Source organism: Aptenodytes patagonicus, chromosome 1, assembly GCF_965638725.1.
Source record: "Aptenodytes patagonicus chromosome 1, bAptPat1.pri.cur, whole genome shotgun sequence".
Classification (NCBI taxonomy): Eukaryota; Metazoa; Chordata; class Aves; order Sphenisciformes; family Spheniscidae; genus Aptenodytes; species Aptenodytes patagonicus.
The window spans coordinates 95,756,484-95,779,690 of record NC_134949.1 but is presented as its reverse complement, the minus strand read 5'-3'; the positions used below and the strand labels follow the sequence as shown (position 1 = coordinate 95,779,690).

The 23,207-nt window shown below is 36.2% G+C and overlaps 1 protein-coding gene across 2 annotated transcripts in view; it reads right to left on the bottom strand.

Moving 5' to 3' along the window:
• Window positions 1-311: 311 nt before the first annotated feature.
• Window positions 312-23,207, bottom strand: part of TBC1D23 (TBC1 domain family member 23) — a 40,251-nt gene continuing 17,355 nt past the window's right edge. The window contains exons 5-19 of one of the 2 annotated variants that reach the window (XM_076349867.1): window positions 22,071-22,194; window positions 19,760-19,884; window positions 19,604-19,647; window positions 18,550-18,653; window positions 17,643-17,765; window positions 16,498-16,590; window positions 13,959-14,129; window positions 13,697-13,739; window positions 12,879-12,988; window positions 12,076-12,218; window positions 10,822-10,866; window positions 7,631-7,719; window positions 4,673-4,808; window positions 3,288-3,482; window positions 312-2,056 (exon numbers count right to left, since the gene is read on the bottom strand). In XM_076349867.1, the coding sequence (XP_076205982.1) occupies window positions 1,975-2,056; window positions 3,288-3,482; window positions 4,673-4,808; window positions 7,631-7,719; window positions 10,822-10,866; window positions 12,076-12,218; window positions 12,879-12,988; window positions 13,697-13,739; window positions 13,959-14,129; window positions 16,498-16,590; window positions 17,643-17,765; window positions 18,550-18,653; window positions 19,604-19,647; window positions 19,760-19,884; window positions 22,071-22,194 (1,627 nt within the window). In that variant the 3' untranslated portion in view covers window positions 312-1,974. The remainder of the gene's footprint in view (window positions 2,057-3,287; window positions 3,483-4,672; window positions 4,809-7,630; window positions 7,720-10,821; window positions 10,867-12,075; window positions 12,219-12,878; window positions 12,989-13,696; window positions 13,740-13,958; window positions 14,130-16,497; window positions 16,591-17,642; window positions 17,766-18,549; window positions 18,654-19,603; window positions 19,648-19,759; window positions 19,885-22,070; window positions 22,195-23,207) is intronic. The other variant, XM_076349876.1, reaches the window with a different exon arrangement.

Below are 23,207 nucleotides of genomic sequence, written 5' to 3'. Positions count from 1 at the left end.
AAAAATATGATGCTGACAAGTCTGGGATTTATGCAGAGACCCTCTCTATAATTTGACCGTTTGTTAACTCATTTTGACCTCTCTAAGAATGCTTACTATGGCTCACCCAAAAGTATTTAATGAAATTAGTCTAAATTCCAATATACTTACATTAAGATGCCACTGACAGTAGCTCCCTATGATCCATAATCAACTTCTTTCACTCCAAAGATCAAATTCACTTCCATTTATAAAATACCTTCAGGAAAAACTGTTAATTGATTCAGAGAATTCACGCAGTACGCAACTAAATGCCTTCTGACAGAACAAGGTATGTTCAAATTGTACTGGTTTATTTACAACTGTAGTTTATAAACAGTAACACAAACATCTTTACATGAAAAAAATCTCATTGCTAAGGTAGGCACCGAGTCAGAGACTTCAGGGTATTTTCAGAAGGCAGTAGGAAGAGAAAAATGTAATACAACAGCTGCTGGGCAAAACTATAAATACATGAGCGTTGGCCCAGGTGCAATTTCATGCAAATATCTTCAACAGTTCAAGTTCTATTGGTGTTTACTCAAATACTAAGAAGAAAAAAAAAAAAAAGGAATTAGTTCCAGAATTAAGGTGCCCTAGCTTGATTCCTAGGAAAATAACTTAGAATAACTGTTTTTTATAAAGGTCAGTTTAATTTATTTTACCTCCTGATGATGTACCAATTCACAGGTTTTGATTCAAATACTCAGACAACTTCACGCCGCAAAGCTAATCCCTATTATTTCACAGTTTTTGGTAATTTCCACATCAGCCTACAAAGATGCTATGCCTCAGCCATAAGGACATTCCTGTACTGAGCTTTTTAATAAGAGAAAGTTCTTGGAACAAGTGGAAAGCTGCTGATAAACAATCACGTAGTTGCCAAGTCTCAAACATTAACTAATTTAGAAGATGTTAGTTAAAAGAATATAAACAAATGCTTGAATCAATGAAGGCAACAGATGATGAATACATCTATCACAGGTATATAGCACTTGAATCTCTTCACTGTATTTGTGTGCGTTAATTTTCTTGCTGAACACATCTCTGATCAGCACATACTCACTTCTGTGCTGAACCGAAGGTTTTTAAAGGTCTAATTATTATCTTGGACATTTTGTTTCTGAGGAGCAAGGTAACTGGTTTTCAACTGTCATATTCTGTCATGAAGCATTAACTTCAATTTCAATGCACACACATCTTCACAAGAGAAACAGCCTCAACCTATGAAATGTAAAATTTTGCATAATTAAAAAATCACAACCCTGTAGCAAAAGCTTATTGTGCACAGTTCATTTTGGTATTTAAAAATACCCTTACCACCAATTCCAATTCTTTAACCTAGTAGTGGATAAGACTTTTAAAAAAGTTAATTTTACAAACTGCTTGCATTTTTTCCATTTACCTGCAGCCCAAGCTGGACTTAACCATTTTTAATGAGAAGGAACCAGTATTCCTAAGATTTTTGTGTGCTCTGCTCATAAACCTAAGTTTTTAATCAGTCCTTGATACTACCCAGTAGGCAAAATCAAATTTATAGCCTGTAGGCAATGGAGACATTTCACTTTCAAGGGTCAGTAATTTAAAAACCATTCTGTTTTCAACTGCTTCTCCGTATCTGGCAGTGCTTCATTCCTTTAATACACTTAACACGAACGCAGCTGCATCTTCTCTTGCAAAGATGCAGATCACTCACATTAAGGCTGCATTAAAAATAAAACAAACTGACCTTTACAATAAACATTTCTTAAAAAAAAAAAAAAAAAAAATTAAAAATCCTGTTCAGAAATTGATAATAATTTACCCTATCTTAAGCCTGCTACTCAGGCATTCCCATCAGCAAACAGAAAAATTCTCTTAAGTTAGTATTCAGTTGCGAAACAGTCAGCTTGTGTCCACATACAGTATCTTGGTTGCTTCTTCTTCATAAACTGTTCTCTACGAAGTCTTTAGTTATTAACTCTCCAAGGCATCCAATACTTTCATGATCTGTTGTTTTATGGCTTTGGTAGCATCACCTGCATTTGGAATCAAATACCTTAAAAAAAGATTGGAAAAAGCCATCATTAATTCACTACAAAATTTCTGAGTATCAATTCCATAATTCTTGTTTTGATTTTTCCTCTGGCACAAACTAGGAGGAAGGAGGAGGGGGATACATTAAAATGAAAAACTACTGAGAAAATAACATTTATTTCCTGTCTATACTATGAAACACTTTCCGTTTGTGAACTTAGAACTGTTGAGGAATACTTTACAGGCCACCCTGGAAAGGAGATGTTCTTCATTAATTGACAAAGGTATAAATCAGGCAGTTGAAGATCTCTACACATAGCACTGTCTGACTGAAGCATGGCAGTCCTTGTTGGGTGGGGTTTTTTTGGGGTTTGTTGTTTTGTTGGGTTTTTCTTAATTCCTATAGATAGCTCTAGAACATTTATTTACAATCCTTTCTCTTCTGGATTTGCTCCAGTCAACAAGGTGGTGATGAAGTAATTCAACAAGCAGCAAAGTTCTCTGCAACATTTTAATTTATCTTTGTCTGACCTACTACCAAATTAATTTCATTCTAAGCAGCCAACAGTCATAGAACAACTTCCCTAGTTAGCTAGAAAACTCATCTCCCACTTCTTGTGAAAACAGAGCACCCACTGCACACAGTTCTCCCCAAGGAAAAGGGCAAGAAAATGTCCAACTGATGTCAGCAGCTTTGTTAAAACAGTGCCAAGAAACCAGGCTACACCAGCCAAATACACCCATCCTTCTGACCTCCTCCCAGTCTTAAGCATGCAAATGTTGAGCACGGCAATACCTAACTTTCAGGAACCAGGGTTCAGGGTTTCAGAGTTTTGAGGTTAGGCTTCTGGACTCCTTGTACAATGCATAGGAAGAGTTAGATGTCTCAGAAAAGATACCACAGAAGAAAGACCACTCTCTTAAATCCCACTCTTCACAAATCCATACTTTAAGCTGCAGATAGTTGTCCACGTCATTTTCATTTAAGACATATTACAAAAAGAAAACTCTTGCACACATCCCATCCCCAACAACTGTCATTGCAGACCATGAAGTTCCTCTCTGCTGGGTCTTGTAACTCTCCTCATTCTGCTGGCAGATCTTTTTTCTAGTTCACATCTGAATTATCTATTCCTAAATAAAAACTATTACTTTTGAACTCAATTCTGGGAATTACAGCATGCCCCTGATTTCCAGTTGACGGCTTTCTGTATATCATTACTACTTACATCTCTGCTACTGAGATGGCTTACCTTTCAACTGCCAAAATTTCTATGCCTGAAGTATTGCTATTTCCATATTTAAAGGTGATCAGTTCCGGGTGTTTCTTCTTGGATGTGATTTTGACTACAGAGTTGAGTGCCTGTCGAGACTGTATGTAAGCCAGTCCCTTTCGTGATGGAATCTCTCTCAAACAGTACATATGAGTTGCTGTTACTAGGAGATGACTTGAAGGAAAAGAAAAATACAAATTAAATTTGCTAATGAACTAAATATCAGCTATTTAGAAAGCTAAATTCTACAAATAATCTACGTGGAGAGAGCTAGATAAAACAGTTCCCAAATCTAAGGAACAGTTTTAAGACTTTTAAAATCTGTAATTTAGAAAGGTCTACGAAATACTTCAGATTTTCCTTGAGTACTGTATCATAGCCATTTTTGAAAACAAGCATGGCATCCTCAACAGCACACAAAACCAGAGTGAGCAGTTGACATCATCACCTCAAGACAACAGCCACGAGTGCTATCAACAAAGATCACAACCACCAGAAATGTGTCAGGCCACGTACAGAATACGGAAAATGTCTCCAGCCTCTCTCTTTTATCCTTCAATCATACCCTAACCCCATCCCTCCATCTACAGAGCAGCGACCCTACATGTGGAGCATCAGGCCTAAGTTACCAGGACGTGCTGGCACTCCATGATTGTCAATCACTGTACAAGCACTAACGTGGAGACGCTGACCTGCCAGCTCACTTCAAGGCCCGCTTTTGTCTTCTTCATGGAAGAAATGCATGTTCAACTAGTGGTGGGAACACACTAGTTGATTTCCAACTCAGTTTGAGAAATCATACTATGACAGATTACTAGTCATACACCATAAAAAATAAATTTAATGGGAAAATGAAATCAATAATAAAAGACAAGAACAGACCATGATGCAAGAGGAAGCCCATAATAATTTTCTATTATCTAGATTCAACAGGATTTGTACTCTTTGGGGAAGCCAAAATACAGCAAGCATCATGTTCTGGTCCTGCAGGATTAACAAGGTCACTGAATCTTAGGGGCAAGATGAGTGCGTAGTACAAGGCACAGAGACAAGTAGACAAGAAAAAACAGAGCCACAGGTACTGAGGTCTACCTGGTCTTGAAAAATAAGCCTATATATACTGAGAATATTTTTCTTACTATCTTGTTTTGCAAAGCAAAACTTCAAATGAGGTTTTGTACACAATTACCATTCTACAACACTGCAAAGGTAAGAATGCAAATATAGTGGTAACATTTTGTTCTAGGTTGTTTCACACTTTCATCTCCTAGTTTAATATCAAGAATAACTTAACTGCCCAATATTTTTTTTTTAATGTGTATCAAGACAGACATTTTCATTAAGCTTGGGACTAATTCCAGTACCTGGGAAACATATGTCCATTTTCTTTTACTTCATTACAGGGGAAATTATACTTCACATCAGGTTTATTTATCCATGTTTGGATGTTGACGACCTCTTTTCGATCATCATCTGACATTGAGGAGCTATCAATTTCATCTATTTTGAAGGAAGGGGATAAAAAAAAAAAAGAAAATAAAAGATTTTCACACAACATCAGACAACTTTTCAACTCACTTATACCCATAGTATACACTGATTCAAACCAAGGTCGACCTAGCCCCCTCAGGAGTGTCCATAAACAATTGTTCAGAGGGAAGAAAGAAAAAGGCACGCATATCTGATATTTCTCTTTTAATTCTCTGTCAGCAGACAACTATTTTCAGCTCAGGGGATTTCTTAGGCTGGTCTGAGTTGTCCATTCAGTAAAGTTTAATAGATCTCTTTTATACATGGACTTGTTCAGACTTTCCTTGAAGCCATGTAAACTTTCTGCATCTACAACACCAATATCTTTTGGCGAGGAATACCAAAACCATGTCAACTACGTTCCAGGAAAGCCTCCTCTTGTGGCTTCTAGTTTCTTGTACAAGAAGAAACAAACATCTGTTGATCCCTTTCGAGGCCAGGCATTACTTTTGTGGGCCACTTTTCCTCCCCTAAATTGCCCATTTCACATAACAAGTTCTAATACTCAGTTATGCCTGTTGTGAAAGTCATTTCACACCTTTCCTCACCCTTCTTATCCCTCTCTGAACCTTCTCCCGTTCAAACATATTGTTTCTGAGGTAGAGGATCAAGACACACAATATTCAATGCGTGGGTGAACCATAGGTTTATACAGCGACATAATGACCTCTGTTTTATTCTCTGTTCCTTTCCTTATAATTCCTAGCACTTGATTTGCTTTTCTGACTGCTAATGAGCACTTACTTATTATAAGCCTACTGCTCCTGGACACAGCCAAATCAGTCTCCTGTTTTGTATCTGAAACTAGAACTGGGGTTTTTTTTCATGTCTTTCTCACCTCACATTAATTCATACTGAATTTCATGTGCCATTTTATTGCCCAGTCACTCAGACTAGCAAAAGACTCCTGCAATTCTTCAGTCTGTCCTTACTACCTTGAATAACCTTGGATCGTTAGCAAAAATTGTTGTGTTTGGGTTCACCTCCTTTTCTAAGGACATTTAAGAACATACTTAAAACCAAGATTTTCAGCACAGACCTCTGTGAAACATCCAAAACTCCCGCAAGTGTTATCACTTAGTTGCAAGATATGGTTTTGTGTCTAAACATGGTGATTTTGGTGCTACATTAGAAGAATTTAAGCAATCTAGTTATCTAAAACAATCAACTCTATTAAATCCATAGAAATTAGTCACAGAAATAAACTTCAAAGGACACCTCTTTAAAACATCTTTTTCAAAGCCAGTTTTCTACACTTTGTTAAACTATTTATTTCAAAGCAATTCAGAATTATAGCCACACTTTTCAAAAGGTTTCCACTGAAAAAATATACTATGAAATTGAAAGGAATGGAACAAAATCCATCCTCGTTTCACAGAAACACAAAATGGTTGAGGGTGGAAGGGACCTCTGGAGGTCATCTGGTCCAACTCTCCTACTCAAGCAGGGCCACCTAGAGCAAGTTGCAATTATTACAAGCTGATTGCAATTATTTACTACAAAAACCCCACTCAAACTTCACAAAAACAATTATACAGAAACAGGTTCACTTTTTGCATTCTTCTATACCAAAATAACATACATTTCACTTCATATGTGATGGCTTTGCTTATTCAAATCACTGCAGTGATTCTGCTTACTTACCATGTCTAATAGTGCTTTTAAAAGCAAATGTAAATAGAAATTAGCAAACAACCATTACTGAAAATATGGTCTAGACAATTTGCCTTTGAGGGCCTGGTTTTCTGAAACCATATAGACTTTGCCAAACACTATTATGGATGATCAAAGAACTGTGCAAACTTAATTACATGGCATTTGGAGTAGTATCTTGTTAGTGTTAAAACTTCTGCCTGATAGTTTCATTTTGTTCCTTCCCAATTCTTATAGCAGACAAATAATGATCAACTGTTTGTCATCAATCTTATTTAAACAACTCCAAATCCTATGAATCTCTTTCATTAATCTTCCTAAACTATTTCTTTTCCAGGTCAAAGATTCTTAGTCTAGTTATTTGTTTCTCACATGGAAGCCGAGTATGCCTTTTGGTCACAGAACGGTTACTTGTGAGATGATAATGGTTAGGAGTGAGCTAACACTACCAGAACAAAACCAGGACAGCAGTAGGTCTGCACCATTCTAACATTAGCACTAGTCTCAAAAAACCCCACACTTTTGTGAAAAGTGTGGTGTTCCAGTTTTGTCTGTAATTTTTCAACTAGATAAAAAAAATTAAAGAAAAATTGCATGTTTTTTCTACAGCATTCTGCATGCACATCAAGAGATGAATCAATTATTAATAGATTCAATGCAGTGTTAAGTCTAGCTCCAACTATATTTTCAGAAATTCAGATGGTTATACTAACTGCCAATACTAGAGATTCAACCTGAGATCTATTAGCCAAAGTAAGTCCTTTACATTTTGCTTACTGTAGTAAGAGGTACAATTGCAGGTTTACACCTACCAGACCAGTGTAGAAAAACAGATCTTTACTACAGAAATAACAAGTGTGCACGAACAATCCGCTAGATCCATCTGATTCCATTTCTTCCTGTTGGCTGTTCGGTGCCTACCACAAAACCTTTTTTATTTAGTCTGCTACTATGTTAAAGAGGGTGTTTCTTTCTTGGTTGGTCCTAGGCACCACCATAACAGACATGATCAATGGTAACAGTTAGAAAAATGCTATATTGTAAGACAAAGATGTAAAATACGCTCTTATGATTTAGCCAAACTTAGTAATTTTGTCTAAATAAGCTATTCTAGGTAAGAGGAAAATCTTCTACTGTACCAGTATCGTATTCTTCTTCATCTCCAATGCTGAATACTGGTTTCACACCACGGTAGGGTTTTCCTACTCTGTCACTGCTGCTGACATGTCTGTTGGCAATGAAAAGGACAGGAGAGACCATGGGATGGGAGAAGAAAGGTAACTTTCAAACTGATGGTATGATTCCTACAATAACATATTAGCAAAATGTAAACACAACTGTGCAAGTGAGAAGGACAAGAGAATTTCATAAAGCTGCCTGCAAGGAAGCTGTGACTGACCCATCAAGCAATTTGGTTAGTGAAAGCATGTATTTCACAGTTACTTGGCAAGGCTGACTGTTGTAACAAATAAAGCGAAAAGAAATACTTATTTGTTTTAAAAAGAACTTCTGGTCACCTTCTCAAATGACAAAATACATTAGAGACCTGAAAACTGACAACATGCTATGAAGTTTCTAGCATGAAACTCTGAAATATTTCTGGACAGTCAGGGCAGCTTTATAAGGATGTCAAATTGGGATGGAGGAAAAAATGAAGACTATTAACTAACATGTCTGGAAGCTCATTTTCTGGTTAATTCCTCAAAAGATAACAAAATACCTTAAACACTTCTAAGTGGGGTTATTATAAACTATCCACTGTAGTGTGAACTCTGACTTCCTGTCCACTACGTTCTCCAGCATGAGCCCAATCCTGAAATCTTTGGTCAAGCAATTCCTACTGCTAAAACCCCAGCATCACTGGGATTTCTGCATAGATATTGACCTCAAAATCACATTTAAATCTACTTCTACAGATCATGTTAAATGACACAAACACAACTGAGTCTTAATGTTTGACAGTAACAGTTGCAAATCCTGAGATATTTTAAAGCTCCAGCTCAGAGTGCTGTGATTAGATGGTCACAGCTGTCATGTTAAAAGTTCTGGCCCCCAACTGCTGAGAATACCTGAAAAATATAAGAAAACCTAACGGTTCAGAAAGCCACAAAATAGGTAATTGCTAAAAAAAAAAAATTTAAACAGTTCATGATTTTAGCCTTTAGAACTGGCAACATCTAGTAGTTTAAAAAAAAAAAAAACAAACCAAAACACACCTGTCCCTTTCCCCCATTTCAATTTCTATAACCTCCCTCCCCATAACGTGTATTCATATTTCCTACAAACTATAAGCCCTAGTTCCTGTTTTAAGTGTATTCACAAACTCCAGTTTATATGCTACTGTAGAACCAAGTTGGAGAGGCAACCTCTTCAGTAATATATAAACAAATGCTAGTACTTATGTATACCTGAAAGCATATTTGAAGGTTAAAAGAAACCTACATTTTCTATGGCTAAAATTTACTAATGTAGACAAAACAAGGAAATATTTACCAGGAAAAAAAAAAAAAAACAGAAATGCTTTCTACAATGAAACAAAAAATAAACATACAAAAACATGCTCATTACTGTTTAAGACAATAAGCATCAATGACACTGACAATTCAAGAAGGCAGTGCTTCTATATGGAGGCTTTTGTAAATATGCTTTAGTAATACATAACCAATTGAGTAAGAAGCAGCACATTTAAATAGTGTCAAACTGAATTACACAGAGAGGATTTAAGGGAAAATCTCATTGGTGTTTATAGGTCAAAGTTAGTCAAGACAAGAGAAAGTAAAAAGCTGTTTTATAAAAACCTGGTAACACCTGAAACTAGAAATGGATTTCCTTTAACCTCTTTGCATGGAAGGCAATCATTACATTGTTACAAACTGAATGCATCCCTTCAGTGGCAAAACTGCAAAATGAAATATATTGGTGATAAACACAAAGTGGATCTAACTGAATGGATGGGAAAAGAATGCCATTCCAGGTTTTTAAGAGCTGCAATTTTAAGAGAATAGTCTAGTGATCCATAGTGTGAGCAAATTTATTATTGCATCTTCCCAATGAAAGAAGATAAGCAATATGAGTGAAAGAAGCAAGTAAAATAACTGAAGTATAATCTCAATATATCAAAAATTCTTGGTTACAAATACAGATTCAAGTGTCTTTCAGTTATCGAACACAGTCACCAAGTGTTTTAAGTTGGAATTTTAACACTTTCTTACCATATTCTAAAAACTGATCAACAAAATGTGGGGAGAAATCCCCATGATCTTTAGGATTTCTAAATTAACAAAACGTATTATGTGCTATTTGGATATTCCCACTTTTTTTTAAAAAAAAAAAAAAAAAAAAGAATACTGGTTAACATTCCTATTGGTTTTGCTCGCCATTCTGTAATGCTTATGGGTAAATCCTGTCTCAAAGTATGTGCAAACTACTTCAAAGACGACTTGTCCAAAATCCTTGAAAACCCACACAGCATTTTACATCTTCATTAATTCTTCCAGCATCAGTCTTCATGCTTTTCAGTCTATGAGGGTCAAAAGCTATAACATAGAGTTCCTAAAGTATAACCAGAGTTCCAAAGTCATTACGCATGAGCTGTCCTTCATTTATCACAAGTAATTTTATATAATCTCAATTCACAATTTTTATTTCTGAAATAATTATAAGGCAATAAATCTGAGACAAATGTAAAGGGACTCCAGATTTGTGTGAAATGCAGTAGTTACGTGAACAAGATGAGGGGGAGTTGCAAGGCATATTTACTTATTAACTCAGCATTTTTCTTTTCCCAGTAATGAGCACCTCTGTTTCCATCAGCATATTCTATCACCATGTGATGAGAAGCATAAAACCTCCAGATTTCCAGACAGAATTTCTGTATGGGTTCCCTGTTATATCTAAGCTCTGATGATGCTTTATGAGCAGTTTATAACAAGTCCTTTTCATAGTGGTAGTCTCTCTTGTTAAAACCTTAAGCCATAATTTGTTCAGTAATTGCTCCTGGTGTCTTTCACTAGTACAAGTCACTAATAAAATATAGATAGGAAATGACAAGTAAAAAAAAAATTCCATAAAAAGCAATAGTAAGGAAGAAAACAGAAATAACAAAGCAGAAACTAAAAGTAGAAAGCACTGCCAATACATTCTTTTTCTTCCTCTAATCCCCTGACCAGTACTCATAAAAACCAGTAGCTTGAATATATTCAAAAAACCTAAATTAAAATAAAAATATGCGAGCAATTTTGTCAGTGTAACCAATGCTTACAAATATTGCGATGCCATGCTAAATACGACAAAGGTGGTTTTAGTCAGACTGCTTAATTATCAAGCTTACCGCTCCAGGCTTGCTCTGTCTGGCCAGGGAATATTGAAAGGTATTCTATAGTACATTGGGGCAGAGGACAGAACAAAAGAATTAAAAAAAAAGTTTACAGGAAAAATCTAGATAAATAACTGAAATGCTCTATATTGGCAATGTATCTTCTTCAAGGAGGATGCTTATAAATAAAAGCAATGCTTCATGACAGCTAGCCACAAGGTAGGGAAATATTTGTAAAAATTCTACTAAAAGATGCATTTTTCATGCTACGTACGGCTTACATACAAGCCTAACTTGAATTCTTCACACAACAAAAGCTACTACCAAGCGCTATTTAAGAATTTTTTGCCTCTAATTGTGAAACAATAATAATAATAATAATAATAATTTAAAAAATCATTTTCCAACACAAAAAGAAGCAATCACATGTACCTTTTGATTAGGTACAAGACTACTAAAAACTACTGTTCGTTTGGCATGTATTTTAAATCCTGCTATCAAACAAACACTAGCTCTGTAAGATTCTTGAATACCAATGTCTTAGCAACATACAACTCCAAAGGCTGCATTTTAAAGAACTCTAAAACAGGCTATTCGATTAAAGCTTTGACAGATGAAAGCTGTTATTCTTTTATCTAGTTAAGATAAGTATTTGGAATGATGACTTCCAACTTTGAAAGTGTCTTTTAACACGGTTGCACATTCTCATTCCCGGCTCTACTTGAAGATACAAAAAATGAACAAGAGTGGATTCTGGGTTTGAAAAGCAGCTTTACATCAGGACTTGAAAAAAATCAAGATCTTCAAAAAAAGTTAACCTCAACTTGACAAGGTGGGGCAGTAAAAAAAACGAAACAGAACAAAACCAAGCAAAGAAAAAAAACCCGTCCAGAATCCTTCTGCCATTCACCCATTCCATTAGAGTCAGGACAGGGAGGAACTGAAATAAAAGTGAAATCATTCTTGACTTTTAGACTGAGTACAGAACCAGCACATTTATAAGAAGTCAGACTAACCACGAAGTGGCAAATTCTAGATAAACATTCAAGAAAAAAGGCTGTTCACACTGGCCTTGCAATACTAAGGCAGCACAATAGGCTTACTGTGTCATGACAAAATTATGAGGAGGGTAGGGGTAGGAAATCTAAAAGCTGAAACTGGAAGATAACTTTTTTCCTAATTAGCACAGTCTTCACATTTACAAAATAGCCACCTGAAATGGGAAGTCATTCCTCACTGCTAACTCACAGAGAGATATAAATGACACACCTGTCCACTGGAGTAGATGTATTTTCAATAAAACTAATAACTTTTTCTTTCACATTCACAGATTTAGTCTTCAAAGCAACCGTCATTTTATTCACCAGGGACTTTACTCCTTTTCCATCACTTGAACCATTAGGCGAATCACCCTGTAAGAGTAACTCCTCTCAGGATTAATCATATAAAAATAATGTTATTTCATCTCTAGTTTGTTAAGAAAGGAAACAGACTACAAAATAGTAATCTTCTACTTTTCGGTACTCAGTAGAACATTAAATACTGTATTAAGTATTCTTTTAGAGTTCTATCAAATGACAGCAACGATGTGTGTCTGAGGTAAAGATGATCCAATAAAGCAAGCTTAACAAACCTTATTACTGAGCACTCTGCTACGAAAATCCAGAGATGAAGGAATTCTATTAATGATAAATTGTATCCAAATTAAAAGCCAAATTCTACGTACAACAGATCAGCTGTAGAAAAGAGACAATTTTGAGCTTTCCCATGAAACTGTATGCCAGTTTTATAGTGATTTATTTCGAGTGGAGAAGAGCCAGGAAAAGAATTGTCCATTACATATATTCTGCTGGAGAATGACTACCAGCAAGTTCTTCTCTACAAGCTCTTCCTCTCAAGAGGATAAAAATGTTTAGGTTGCCTCCAACTAGACAGTGAATATAATTTGAAATTAAACACACAACTGAAAACAATCATGACTTGCAGTAATGCATTTTACAGAACAGAATGAGGAATATGAGGAAAAAATTCAGTACACCCCACTATACCACTTGAGCTTAAAATTCACTTACATCAACAGAGGAGTTTATGCTACTTCTTGAGCCTGAGGTACTAGCAATCCAGTGGCCATATCCATTTTCTGGTCCTTCCACATTGATATCTGCTAAGTGCTGTTGGAGGGCTGTCAAAAGGCCATTAGAAAACATTCAGAACTACACTGGAATTAGTCTATTGATGAAAACACTGTATATCCAAGACTAATCAGTAACAATTTTTGCTCCACATGATTTAATAAAACAGATAAATTCAGATACTGCTATAATCATCCCTGGCTTTTCTTTCAGTAGTACAAAGGCATTAGGATAATCTTTATTTTAATAAAGAAAAGTTAAAATACAGCAGCAGCTAACAATAAATCACTGCTTTCATCCTAAAGATAGCTGTTACAACACTGCACATATTGACTAGTAATGCCTCTATACTCATATTGTAGCACAGATCTCCCCACTGTTGTAGAACCTGATTGATTCCAGCAACATAAACTGCAGAATTATGAACTGATGATTTAAGAAAACACAACAATTAACAGTAATTATGAAGTAGCATCTTCATACGGATCTGCAATCTAAACATCAAGAATAAGTCAGAAGAAAGAGGGAATTTTCCCACTTCCTGTATTAATTTTCCACCATTCAGAAATGTGGGTAAGCCATAACAGTTAACCACAAATGTGCAAGTGCACAGTGTTGACTTACACAAAACAAAAACCTGACAAATGAGACCTATTTGCTATTCATTTAGCTGATTTCTAGCCAAAACATAATAAAAATAACAACAGCGTTAAGATATCAAGTTTTCTCAAGCCAAAGCTCATTATCAAGAAGCTTACCCATAAATCCTCCTTTGGCAATGCTTACATACTCCTTATTTTTCTGCAACAGAAAAGACATTTTTGGTTGAAGCAAAAATCTGTGGAATGAGTTTTGCAAGCATGGTAATGAAACATGGGTTAATTTCATAAAAAGTGTAAACGTGAGTAATGTAAAAAACAGTTAAGATTTTAAGGGGAGAATATTTTGCCATTTAGTATCAATGATATGTGCAGACACACTTTATTTCAGCTACTAAAATCAACAGCAATTTAGTTGTACCTGTAAGAAGTGTGCTAGCACCATGTTCATATACATATCTTCTTCTTCCCTGCCACTTCCCATGAAGCAGAGATGTTCCCCACCAGCTATGGAGCCAGACTCAATAGATTGTTTTTGTGCTTCTAATAGGGATTTAACAGACTGTGCAAATTCTGATGGGTTTTGAAGCATCTGTGGAATGAACAAACGAAAAGTGCTGTTTGACACCAACATACTGTAACACAACTTGTGAAAAGAGATATCTAGATATCTATATATCTATACGGGTGAGGAATTGGTTAGATGGTCGCATCCAGAGGGTAGTGGTCAATGGCTCAATGTCCAGATGGAGATTGGTGACGAGTGGCGTCCCGCAGGGGTCCATCCATATTGGGACCGGTACTGTTTAATATCTTCAGCAATGACATAGACAGTGAGATCGAGTGCACCCTCAGCAAGTTTGCAGATGACACCAAGCTGAGGGGTGCGGTCGACACGCTAGAGGGATGGGATGCCATCCAGAGGGACCTGGACAAGCTCGAGTACTGGGCCCGTGTGAACCTCATGAGGTTTAACAAGGCCAAGTGCAAGGTCCTGCACCTGGGTGGGGGAAACCCCTGGTATCAATAGAGGCTGGGGGATGAAGGGATGGAGAGCAGCCCTGCTGAGAAGGACTTGGGGGTACTGGCGGATGAAAAGCTGGACATGAGGCAGCAATGTGCGCTCGCAGCCCAGAAGGCCAATCGTATCCTGGGCTGCATCAAAAGCAGCGTGGCCAGCAGGTCGAGGGAGGTGATTCTGCCCCTCTACTCTGCTCTGGGGAGACCCCACCTGGAGTACTGCGTCCAGCTCTGGAGCCCTCAGCATAAGAAAGACAACGACCTGTTGGAGCGGGTCCAGAAGAGGGCCACGAAAATGATCAGGGGGATGGAACACCTCTCCTATGAAGAAAGGCTGAGAGAGTTGGGGTTGTTCAGCCTAGAGAAGAGAAGGTTTTGGGGAGACCTTATTGCAGCCTATCAGTACTTAAAGGGGGCTTATAAAAAAAGATGGCGGCAAACTTTTTAGCAGGGCCTGTTGCGACAGGCCAAGGGGGAATGGCTTTAAACTAAAGGGGGGTAGGTTTAGACTATAAGGAAGAAATTTTTTACGCTGAGGGTGGTGAAACACTGGCCCAGGTTGCCCAGAGGGGTGGTGGATGCCCCATCCCTGGAAACATTCCAGGTCAGGCTGGACGGGGCTCTGAGCAAGCTGATCTAGTTGAAGATGTCCCTGCCCATGGCAGGGGGGTTGGACTAGATGACCTTTAGAGGTCCCTTCCAACCCAAACCCTTCTATGATTCTAAAAAAGACAAGAGACAGAAGCATACACAAAAACAGAGAACTATACTTAAAGAACAGGTAAGAAGGTCCCTTCCAACCAATTCTATGATTCTATGATACAAACTTCAAAAATGGTTATAATTTGTTGAGCACAAAGAAGGTAACATCAGCACTGCACAAGACATACACACACAAAAAAAAAGACAGCCTGACCCAGCCATCATGTTATGTAAAAAACACTGAGAATGGTCCTTTTCTTCCTCACTCCACCTTACTCTCCCCAGGAAAGAAATGCAGCTAACATTTGTTAGTTTATTTTTGCAGACACTAAATAATAGCGGAAAAAGTCTTTGCAACTTTCACATTGCATTAAGTTGGCAATATGGCAGAGGGACTGATTTCCATATTTACATATGCTTGAGTACAACACATTCAAACGTACCTTTACCTTAAAAGAGGTAAAGATAATAGATGCAGGACTGAGCTTCTTAACTAAGAAAGGTAAAAAAGCCTTTTATGGGGTATATACATAGAAATCATTCCATGCAGCATCCATAGACTGCTTGAAGTGAAATAGTAGGGGGTTAATCTAGAAGTGAAGAATACACTGTAAGCCAGCTGAAGCATAAGTGATTTGGGGAAAAAAGGATACAGAAAAATATGATTGACTGGTCAGTTAGGAACTCATAACCAAATGGAAACTACAGCAAAATCTTTAATGAAGTAATTAGTCCATAGTACATCTCAGTCCCAAAATTAATGCACTTCCTCTCTCATTTTTGCATGTACTGCAAAAATTTTAAAGGAGCAACCAAATCCTTTTCAAGACATATGCTCCTTACAAGCAGGCTGTAGTAAGACTGGCGGGGGTGGGGGGGGAATGCTACTTGAAAATTAATGACACCTTTCATTAGAAATTATGATGCTAAAAAGAGATTTCTCCTCCAAGCAATGTCTAGTCTTCAGCCTGTATGGGTTTTCAGTTCTAACTAAAGAACAGGAAGTCTGGAATCCCAAATCCTAATGTCATTAAGGACTAAACTTCTCAGTAAAATGATGGTTCTACCAATCTCCTTTAGAGAAGCTAACTTTTGAAACTTCATCACATAGCTAGACGCTGCAGTCCACAGACTAGAGTCTAAACTAAGGATAATTTATTTTTCAAGACAGGCATTTCTCTCTTCTTATATTTAACTTAGGATTAAAAAATCAGTAGAGAAACAAAAAGCATACAAACCAAATCCGAGTCTAAATGAAATGCTGTTGATAAATGCCCAGCATTGTATTGCTCTGCAGGACGACAATCCACTACAAAGAACCTTACTCCTTCCTGAAAGAGAAAGATTTTGGCTGTTACAAAATTTTAAAAGCGTGTAATTATTGATGGGAAAGTACATAATTCAATTGTATTTTAGTACTCATTCCAATACTACAGGAACCCCTCAAAGGGGCTAACAGCTATTGGAAAAATCTTATTTCATTTGACTAATCTGAAATTCTACAGTTACCAGACCACCAACAGTATTCTAATAGTGATTTCCCATTAATACATCAGCTTGCGCATCGGAAAGGATCACCCAAGTGCAATACACAGAGTCAATTATTTCACCTCTACTGAGAAGAAATATAGTGGGTATGAGGGCACATATCAACAAGACATCAGAAGGGACAACTTGGAAGTCCCAATCCAACAGTGCATTACTACTCAGCACAGCACATAAGGATAACTTTATATCCCACCGACTTAAAACAGGATATAAACAGATGCTTAACTTTACTTGGACTAGGAAAAAAAAAGTACACATGATGAAACTGGGGCCTGGAAACTGCTACAAAAAGCCAGTAGTCAATAAGAAACACTGTAATCTAGCTACACTATTATCCATATATTGGTCTTAAATACTCTAAGTGAAGTCCCTGCATCTAAGTATGTCTGCAACTAACTACTACAGAAATAGCTTGAATCAATTTTTTGTTTGTTTGTTTAATCCTTTCATTGACAAAAGACAGATATTTCATAATGACATTCTTCTCAAAGCTACTGAGTAGTGGGTTTTAAATTTTCCTCTACAATAGCTACATTTGGAAAGGAATTCAAATTAGTGAAATGTTACTTTAAGCTCCCACTCCTCAGATTCAAACCAGCTGTATTAAGCTCCCCTGTGCTGTAGCTCTAGTTGCTACAGCACAAATGCATTGCAGTCAGCAGATCATTTACAAGGGAGACAACTTCAAGACAAGCAAGACAAGAATGCTTTTTCCTGAAATAGCAAATATTCATCTGTGTTGTTAGCACTTTAAAATATTTGTGACACACAAAATAGCGATTCTTTTCCTTTTCTATAAAATTGGGGGGGAGGGGAAGTAGTTCAGTATACTGACTCCTTGTTGCTGATTTGCTTGAAGAATCTCAGACACAGAAACTGCTAGACAGAGAGCCTGGCTCAAGTCTGTGTCATCATCTTTGAGGCCCAGCAAGCTGCTGCCAAAAAGACTGTGGTTGTCCTAATGAGGCAAGACAAAAAAAAAAGTTAACTGAAACCATTGTCTTTAGATGTGAAGGCTTAAAGTAAAACTATATCCACCATGTCACAAACATTAAGCCTGATACACGCATATCTTGTCCACATAGTCATCAAATTTTTGATCAACTGAAATTCTGAAAATCATGCCAAGGCCTGAACTTCCATTACAAACACATTTGTTCACCACTCTGACCATGCCAACATGATGAAATACCTCTAGGTTTTGGGTTTTGGTTGTTTCCCCCCACGCCCCCCAAGAATCTCACATACCTGTCTATACACATCACACGAAGTACATACAAGCCAAAGGCAATGACTATCAACTACTTTTATTTCATGAATTCACTGAAGTCAGACATCTCGAGTAAGGAAGAACTGCAAGAAGAGTGCAGGTGATGACAGCTTTATCTCTAGTAAGTGACTTTTTCCTGTTTGCTGTTGCAAGTACAGCTAGGATTGTTGTGCAGTCTACTACAATGCAATTGTGTCAGTATGGCATTTTTGCTTCATCAGTTCTTACAAGAACCTGGTTTGCAAAACAAGGTCATCAGTCATGAAGTGAGAATATTGCAGGGAAGCTTCTCTCTAACATGTTTCACTTAACCTTCTTATCTTTCAAAGATCCTAACAGTAAATACCACCAGAGTAATAACATGAAAAAATTGTTTAAAAAAAAAATCACAATGAAATATTCAAAGTTACTGTCAGCAGGAGCTTAAACAGTCACCAAAAAGAAGAGAATTTCAAAATTACTTTGTTATTACCTTCCTGAAAGAAACTGGAGTTTTGCTACAGTAATATTGTGCCAAAGAGAAGAGATCTTCTATATCCTCTAAATGGAGATTGGCTGGTGAAGTTTCTAAGAATTCTGAGATATACAAACAACATAAGTGCACCGTTATTTCAGACATAGAAAAGAAGCACCATACATCTTTTCACATCATAAAATAACTTATTTTTAATAAGGCATAACACAACTGAGTTTATTGATTAAACATGAATGTTGATTCATTCTCCAGGTGAAAAGAGAAGATACAGGAAATACTCCTTATCCATAGGAAACCTATGCTATTTGCTAGAAGTTCAAACCTTCTACACAAATTATTTTTCACCACACTCTTACCTCTGTACAGTTTTAGCTTTCAGTTGTAATGCTAAGTCACCTTCCTTTTCTAAAGAGGGCTGAACAAGAGAACCCTCTAAAACACAGTACTTAATTGGTAGTACTGTTATATGTCCAGGATAGTACAAAGGAGTAGTTCTGCAGTATATGGCAAAGATGCAAAATTCCAAGCACCCTCATTTTTAAAATACTAGGAGATTATTAATTATATTGTATTATTCCATGTAAAAAAAACCCCAAAGGCAGGTGAAATAGGCTCACAAGAAATTTAGTGTAATTTCTATAAAAACAGATGAGGGTAGGACAAGAACAATGAATTAGGCTCAAATCAAGTGCATACAAAGATAATAAGCTGGAAAATGCAACAAATGCAGTAGATTTAAAGAAGAATTTGAAAGCTGCTGCTTTGGTCTTAGAAACATGGTGATTGTTTCAAGTTACTCCAAACTGAAGTATAAAACTAGGTGTGGGAGGGCTAAAAGGAAACACAAGAAAAGAATGTTAAGGACAGGGCAAATGTGATGCAGCAAAAGAATAGTAAGAAAGGAATTAGTGGGTGAGGGGATTCATCAATGACAAAATCACAGGGAAATAATTAAATAATTCAGTTATTTAGTAATTAAAAATAATAATCAATAGGGATTATACTATATGGTAAATATTTCACTAGCAGCTATATAAAGAGAAGTACTTACTTATCGTTTCTTCTTTATCTGATTCTTGTGCTAAGATAACGTCTCTGAAAACAGTAAAGTCACAGGCATAGATTAAGTCAGTAAAAGCAAAATGAAAAAAAGTGGATTAAAACTGTGTCAGCAAGGAATGTCCCAAAGAATTAACTATACACTTACTTTGCATTAACAAGGATGATTAACATTAAGAAATAAATAAAGAATGGATCTGCTTGTTGTAGATATCCATCCCATATTGCCTGAGTGACTTCAGCTGAACAGTAATATGAGAAGAGGCTTCCAAGCTAAAAATTTGGAAAATAGTGTGAGAAAAAGCAATAACCAGGAACAATCGTATCAAGATAACATTTTTAACAGAGATACAAGATATCTAAAAGAAAATAAAAACAACAAAGTTATGCTAAAACATACATTTGCACCATATAGTGAAGGATGGTTCTACCCTCAAAAACAATTTTTATGGAAACACTGCAGTAATGCAGTGAATAAATATGCCTAGTGTGAAGGCAAGCTCAGTCGTACATTGTCAGCCTTGCAAATTCAACCAGAGATAACACAATCAGGCTGGAATACTGTTTAGCTCATAGCCCCTGCTAAATACCAATTATACCAACAAGACAATAATAAGAGAATGTATTTACTCAACTAGCTTAGCAAACAGGACTTTGGAAGGATCCTGTAAACAACATTCTTTTTATTTTTCACAGTAGAACCAAGCTAATTGAACATGGTTGCACATTAGTTTGACAATGTCACTTACTTAGCATTACATTATGATGCTTTATGGCTGAGTAATCAAACATTTGAAAGCAACAGAAAGTTTTCATTACCATTTAACAAACTGTTTGCCTGTTTCCATGTTCCCATTTAAAAATACATCCTCTCTGATATGCAAAGTTCAAAGTGGATAAAAGAAAAGGTAGGAACTTCTTTTCATACATGCCAGATAATATTTGCAATCACACCTAACTCAAATGCATACCAGCTGGCTTCACTGGGGTCTTACTGAATTTGCTGATGCATACAAATTCTGTGTCAGAGCTACAGCTTTCAAAAGCTCAGTATCTGTTTTTAAACACTATAATGGAATATTTCAACACTTCCTAGTATACTTTTATAACAAAAGGTAAGATGATCTATCCAATCTGAGTCAAACACAACTGAAGACAAAATGTCCCTGAACAACGAGGTAATGACAGGTGTCTGAATATTGCTTATGTATTTCTACACATTAGAAATACCTCTATATAGACTAAGTTTTTTGACACATAAAACAAGGAATTTTAATGTAATCTCATAATATAAAATGAGGCTTAATATTTTTCTTAAGATTGTACACCAGAAAGCATGACACTGAGGACTGGCAGCTACACTAGCTCATTTCGCTACCTCCTTTCAAAGGGAAGATTTGTTCCCTAATGAATCACTAAACTTTTATTAAACAACTTCAAAGAAGTTTCTATTTACTAAGGAAAATTATATATATAAAAAAAGGGAGATTCAGTAGTAAAAAAAGACCCGATTCCTCTTTTGAAGGCTGATGACTGGCAAAAGGCAGATTTTGAGAATATGGTAATTCTTCCTGGACACGTTTTAATACTAAAATTGGTAGCAGCCTAAGAAAAATCGTCCTTAAAAAACAAACCAAATACAGACCTCGCAGTGTAATAATTCATTTCAGTCTTATTTCTTTAACTGAAAGTACACGGAGTTACAAAAAATTTTACAAGGCCAATGGGTATGAAAGAAGAGCCTAGAAGAGTTCACGGGTCATAAGGTCTTCTTTATTAATTTACAGACTTTGCCTCTGCAAGCACTGCATCATGATTTTGTATTGCATATACTAAGTAGCATTGAAACATGAGAATTTTGCTGCATTATGTTGTAGTCCTGCTACACAAACTTTACAAAAAAAATGACTGAGATAAGCGTCTTTACCCCCAGCTTGAGGCAGTTTTGAAGTTAAGGTGCGGAAGAAATGACCAATTCTTTAAGAGCTGTAAAATATATGTGCCCAAATTCTAAAAGGCATAGCACCGTATGAGGCAGTCAAATATATCTATTAGCATGGAGGTTTTTAAAACGATTAGTAATTTGACTTTAAAAGACCCATTAGGCTAATGTTTATCCGTATCTACAACCATACAGCTGCCCACTATAAAAAACTAACATCACGGCTTCTTTTACTTTTTGAGTATGTCAGTTGCTCTCATTCTTACTTATTCCAAGTAGTTCCTAACATCACTGGCTCAGTTAACATCCAGTACAACAAAAATGTGATGTTAACAAGATCTCATACCTCATGTTAAACAACTGAAGACAAAAAGCCCACACTATATTATAACATGCAATTTATTTCAATATATGCAGTTCTAATCTCTTGTACTACTCTTCCATAAACTGGCAACATGTACTTAAATTTTAACAGAAATTTATTTTTCATTATGTTTCCCTACTTTCACTTTATTACCCAGTTGAGTGCATATGAGTCTGGAGTCATCTTCTTAGTATCAAGAAAGGAGCAGAGTTCAGGCTCGTGGTACTGAAGAAGCAGTCTAAATAGATGAAATGGTCTTCCCTTCATAAAACAATCCCTAAAAAGTAGCAGTGAAAATAATCATAAAACCCTCCCGTAATATTCCAGTTGTCAGACTTACAGTAGCATTTCTTTATTAGTTGAGATTATGTCATTTCCTATATTGTTCTTTTAATTCACAGGGACCAATCAAGGCGTCAACTTGCCTCAAGAGTTTAAAAAAAAAAAAAAAAGGCAGGAGAAAGAACAAAATACTGCCAATACTTGATAGAGTATATAATACAGAAGTATTTAAAACAGATTTAAATATCAAAACAAGGCTAGCATGGTATTAATGTTGTTAACTAAAAATAGAATTTAAAAAAACCCCATAAATCATTCTCATATGGCAGCCAAAGGAAATTTAAAAGATGCTTATTTCATACATGAATAACAATTAAATGTCAATTCATCAAGCAGGAAATAAAGGGAGTATTTAAAATGAAGAAATAGTTGTTTAAAGACATTAGGAACAAATCTCAAGTGTTTAAAAACTTAAGTAAACTTATGCGAAACTTGAACCACAGATCTCCAAACACAATTATCAGCCTAACTTTCTTAAACAAAGGTACGTCTATGGTGGTGAAATGGAAACATTCACAGCAAATTATATGAAGGGATTCTTTTTTGAAATTATCACAAGAACTCTGACTTCCCATTAACAGGACAAAAAGTGTGAAAAGAAGAAAAATATTGTATTAATGAATTTAGCATAAGAATCTAGACTTGCAAATTACTTTCTGTTTGAATGGTTAATATGGTCAATTATTCCAGTCAGTCAGTCGTTCTTTACCAACTTTTAACATTAAGAATGGATACATACCCAAAAATAACCTGAAAAAGAATCTTTCCACATTTCTACTGACAGTGGAGCAACCTTGTTTAGACATTTTTCTTAACTGTTTTGCTCAGTAATTTTTTATTCTGGTACCTATTGTAGTAATCAATCCTTAACAAATACCCAGTATAAAAAAAAAAAACAACCAACAAACAAAAACCAACCAACAATAAGCCCCAAAAAATCCAACAAAA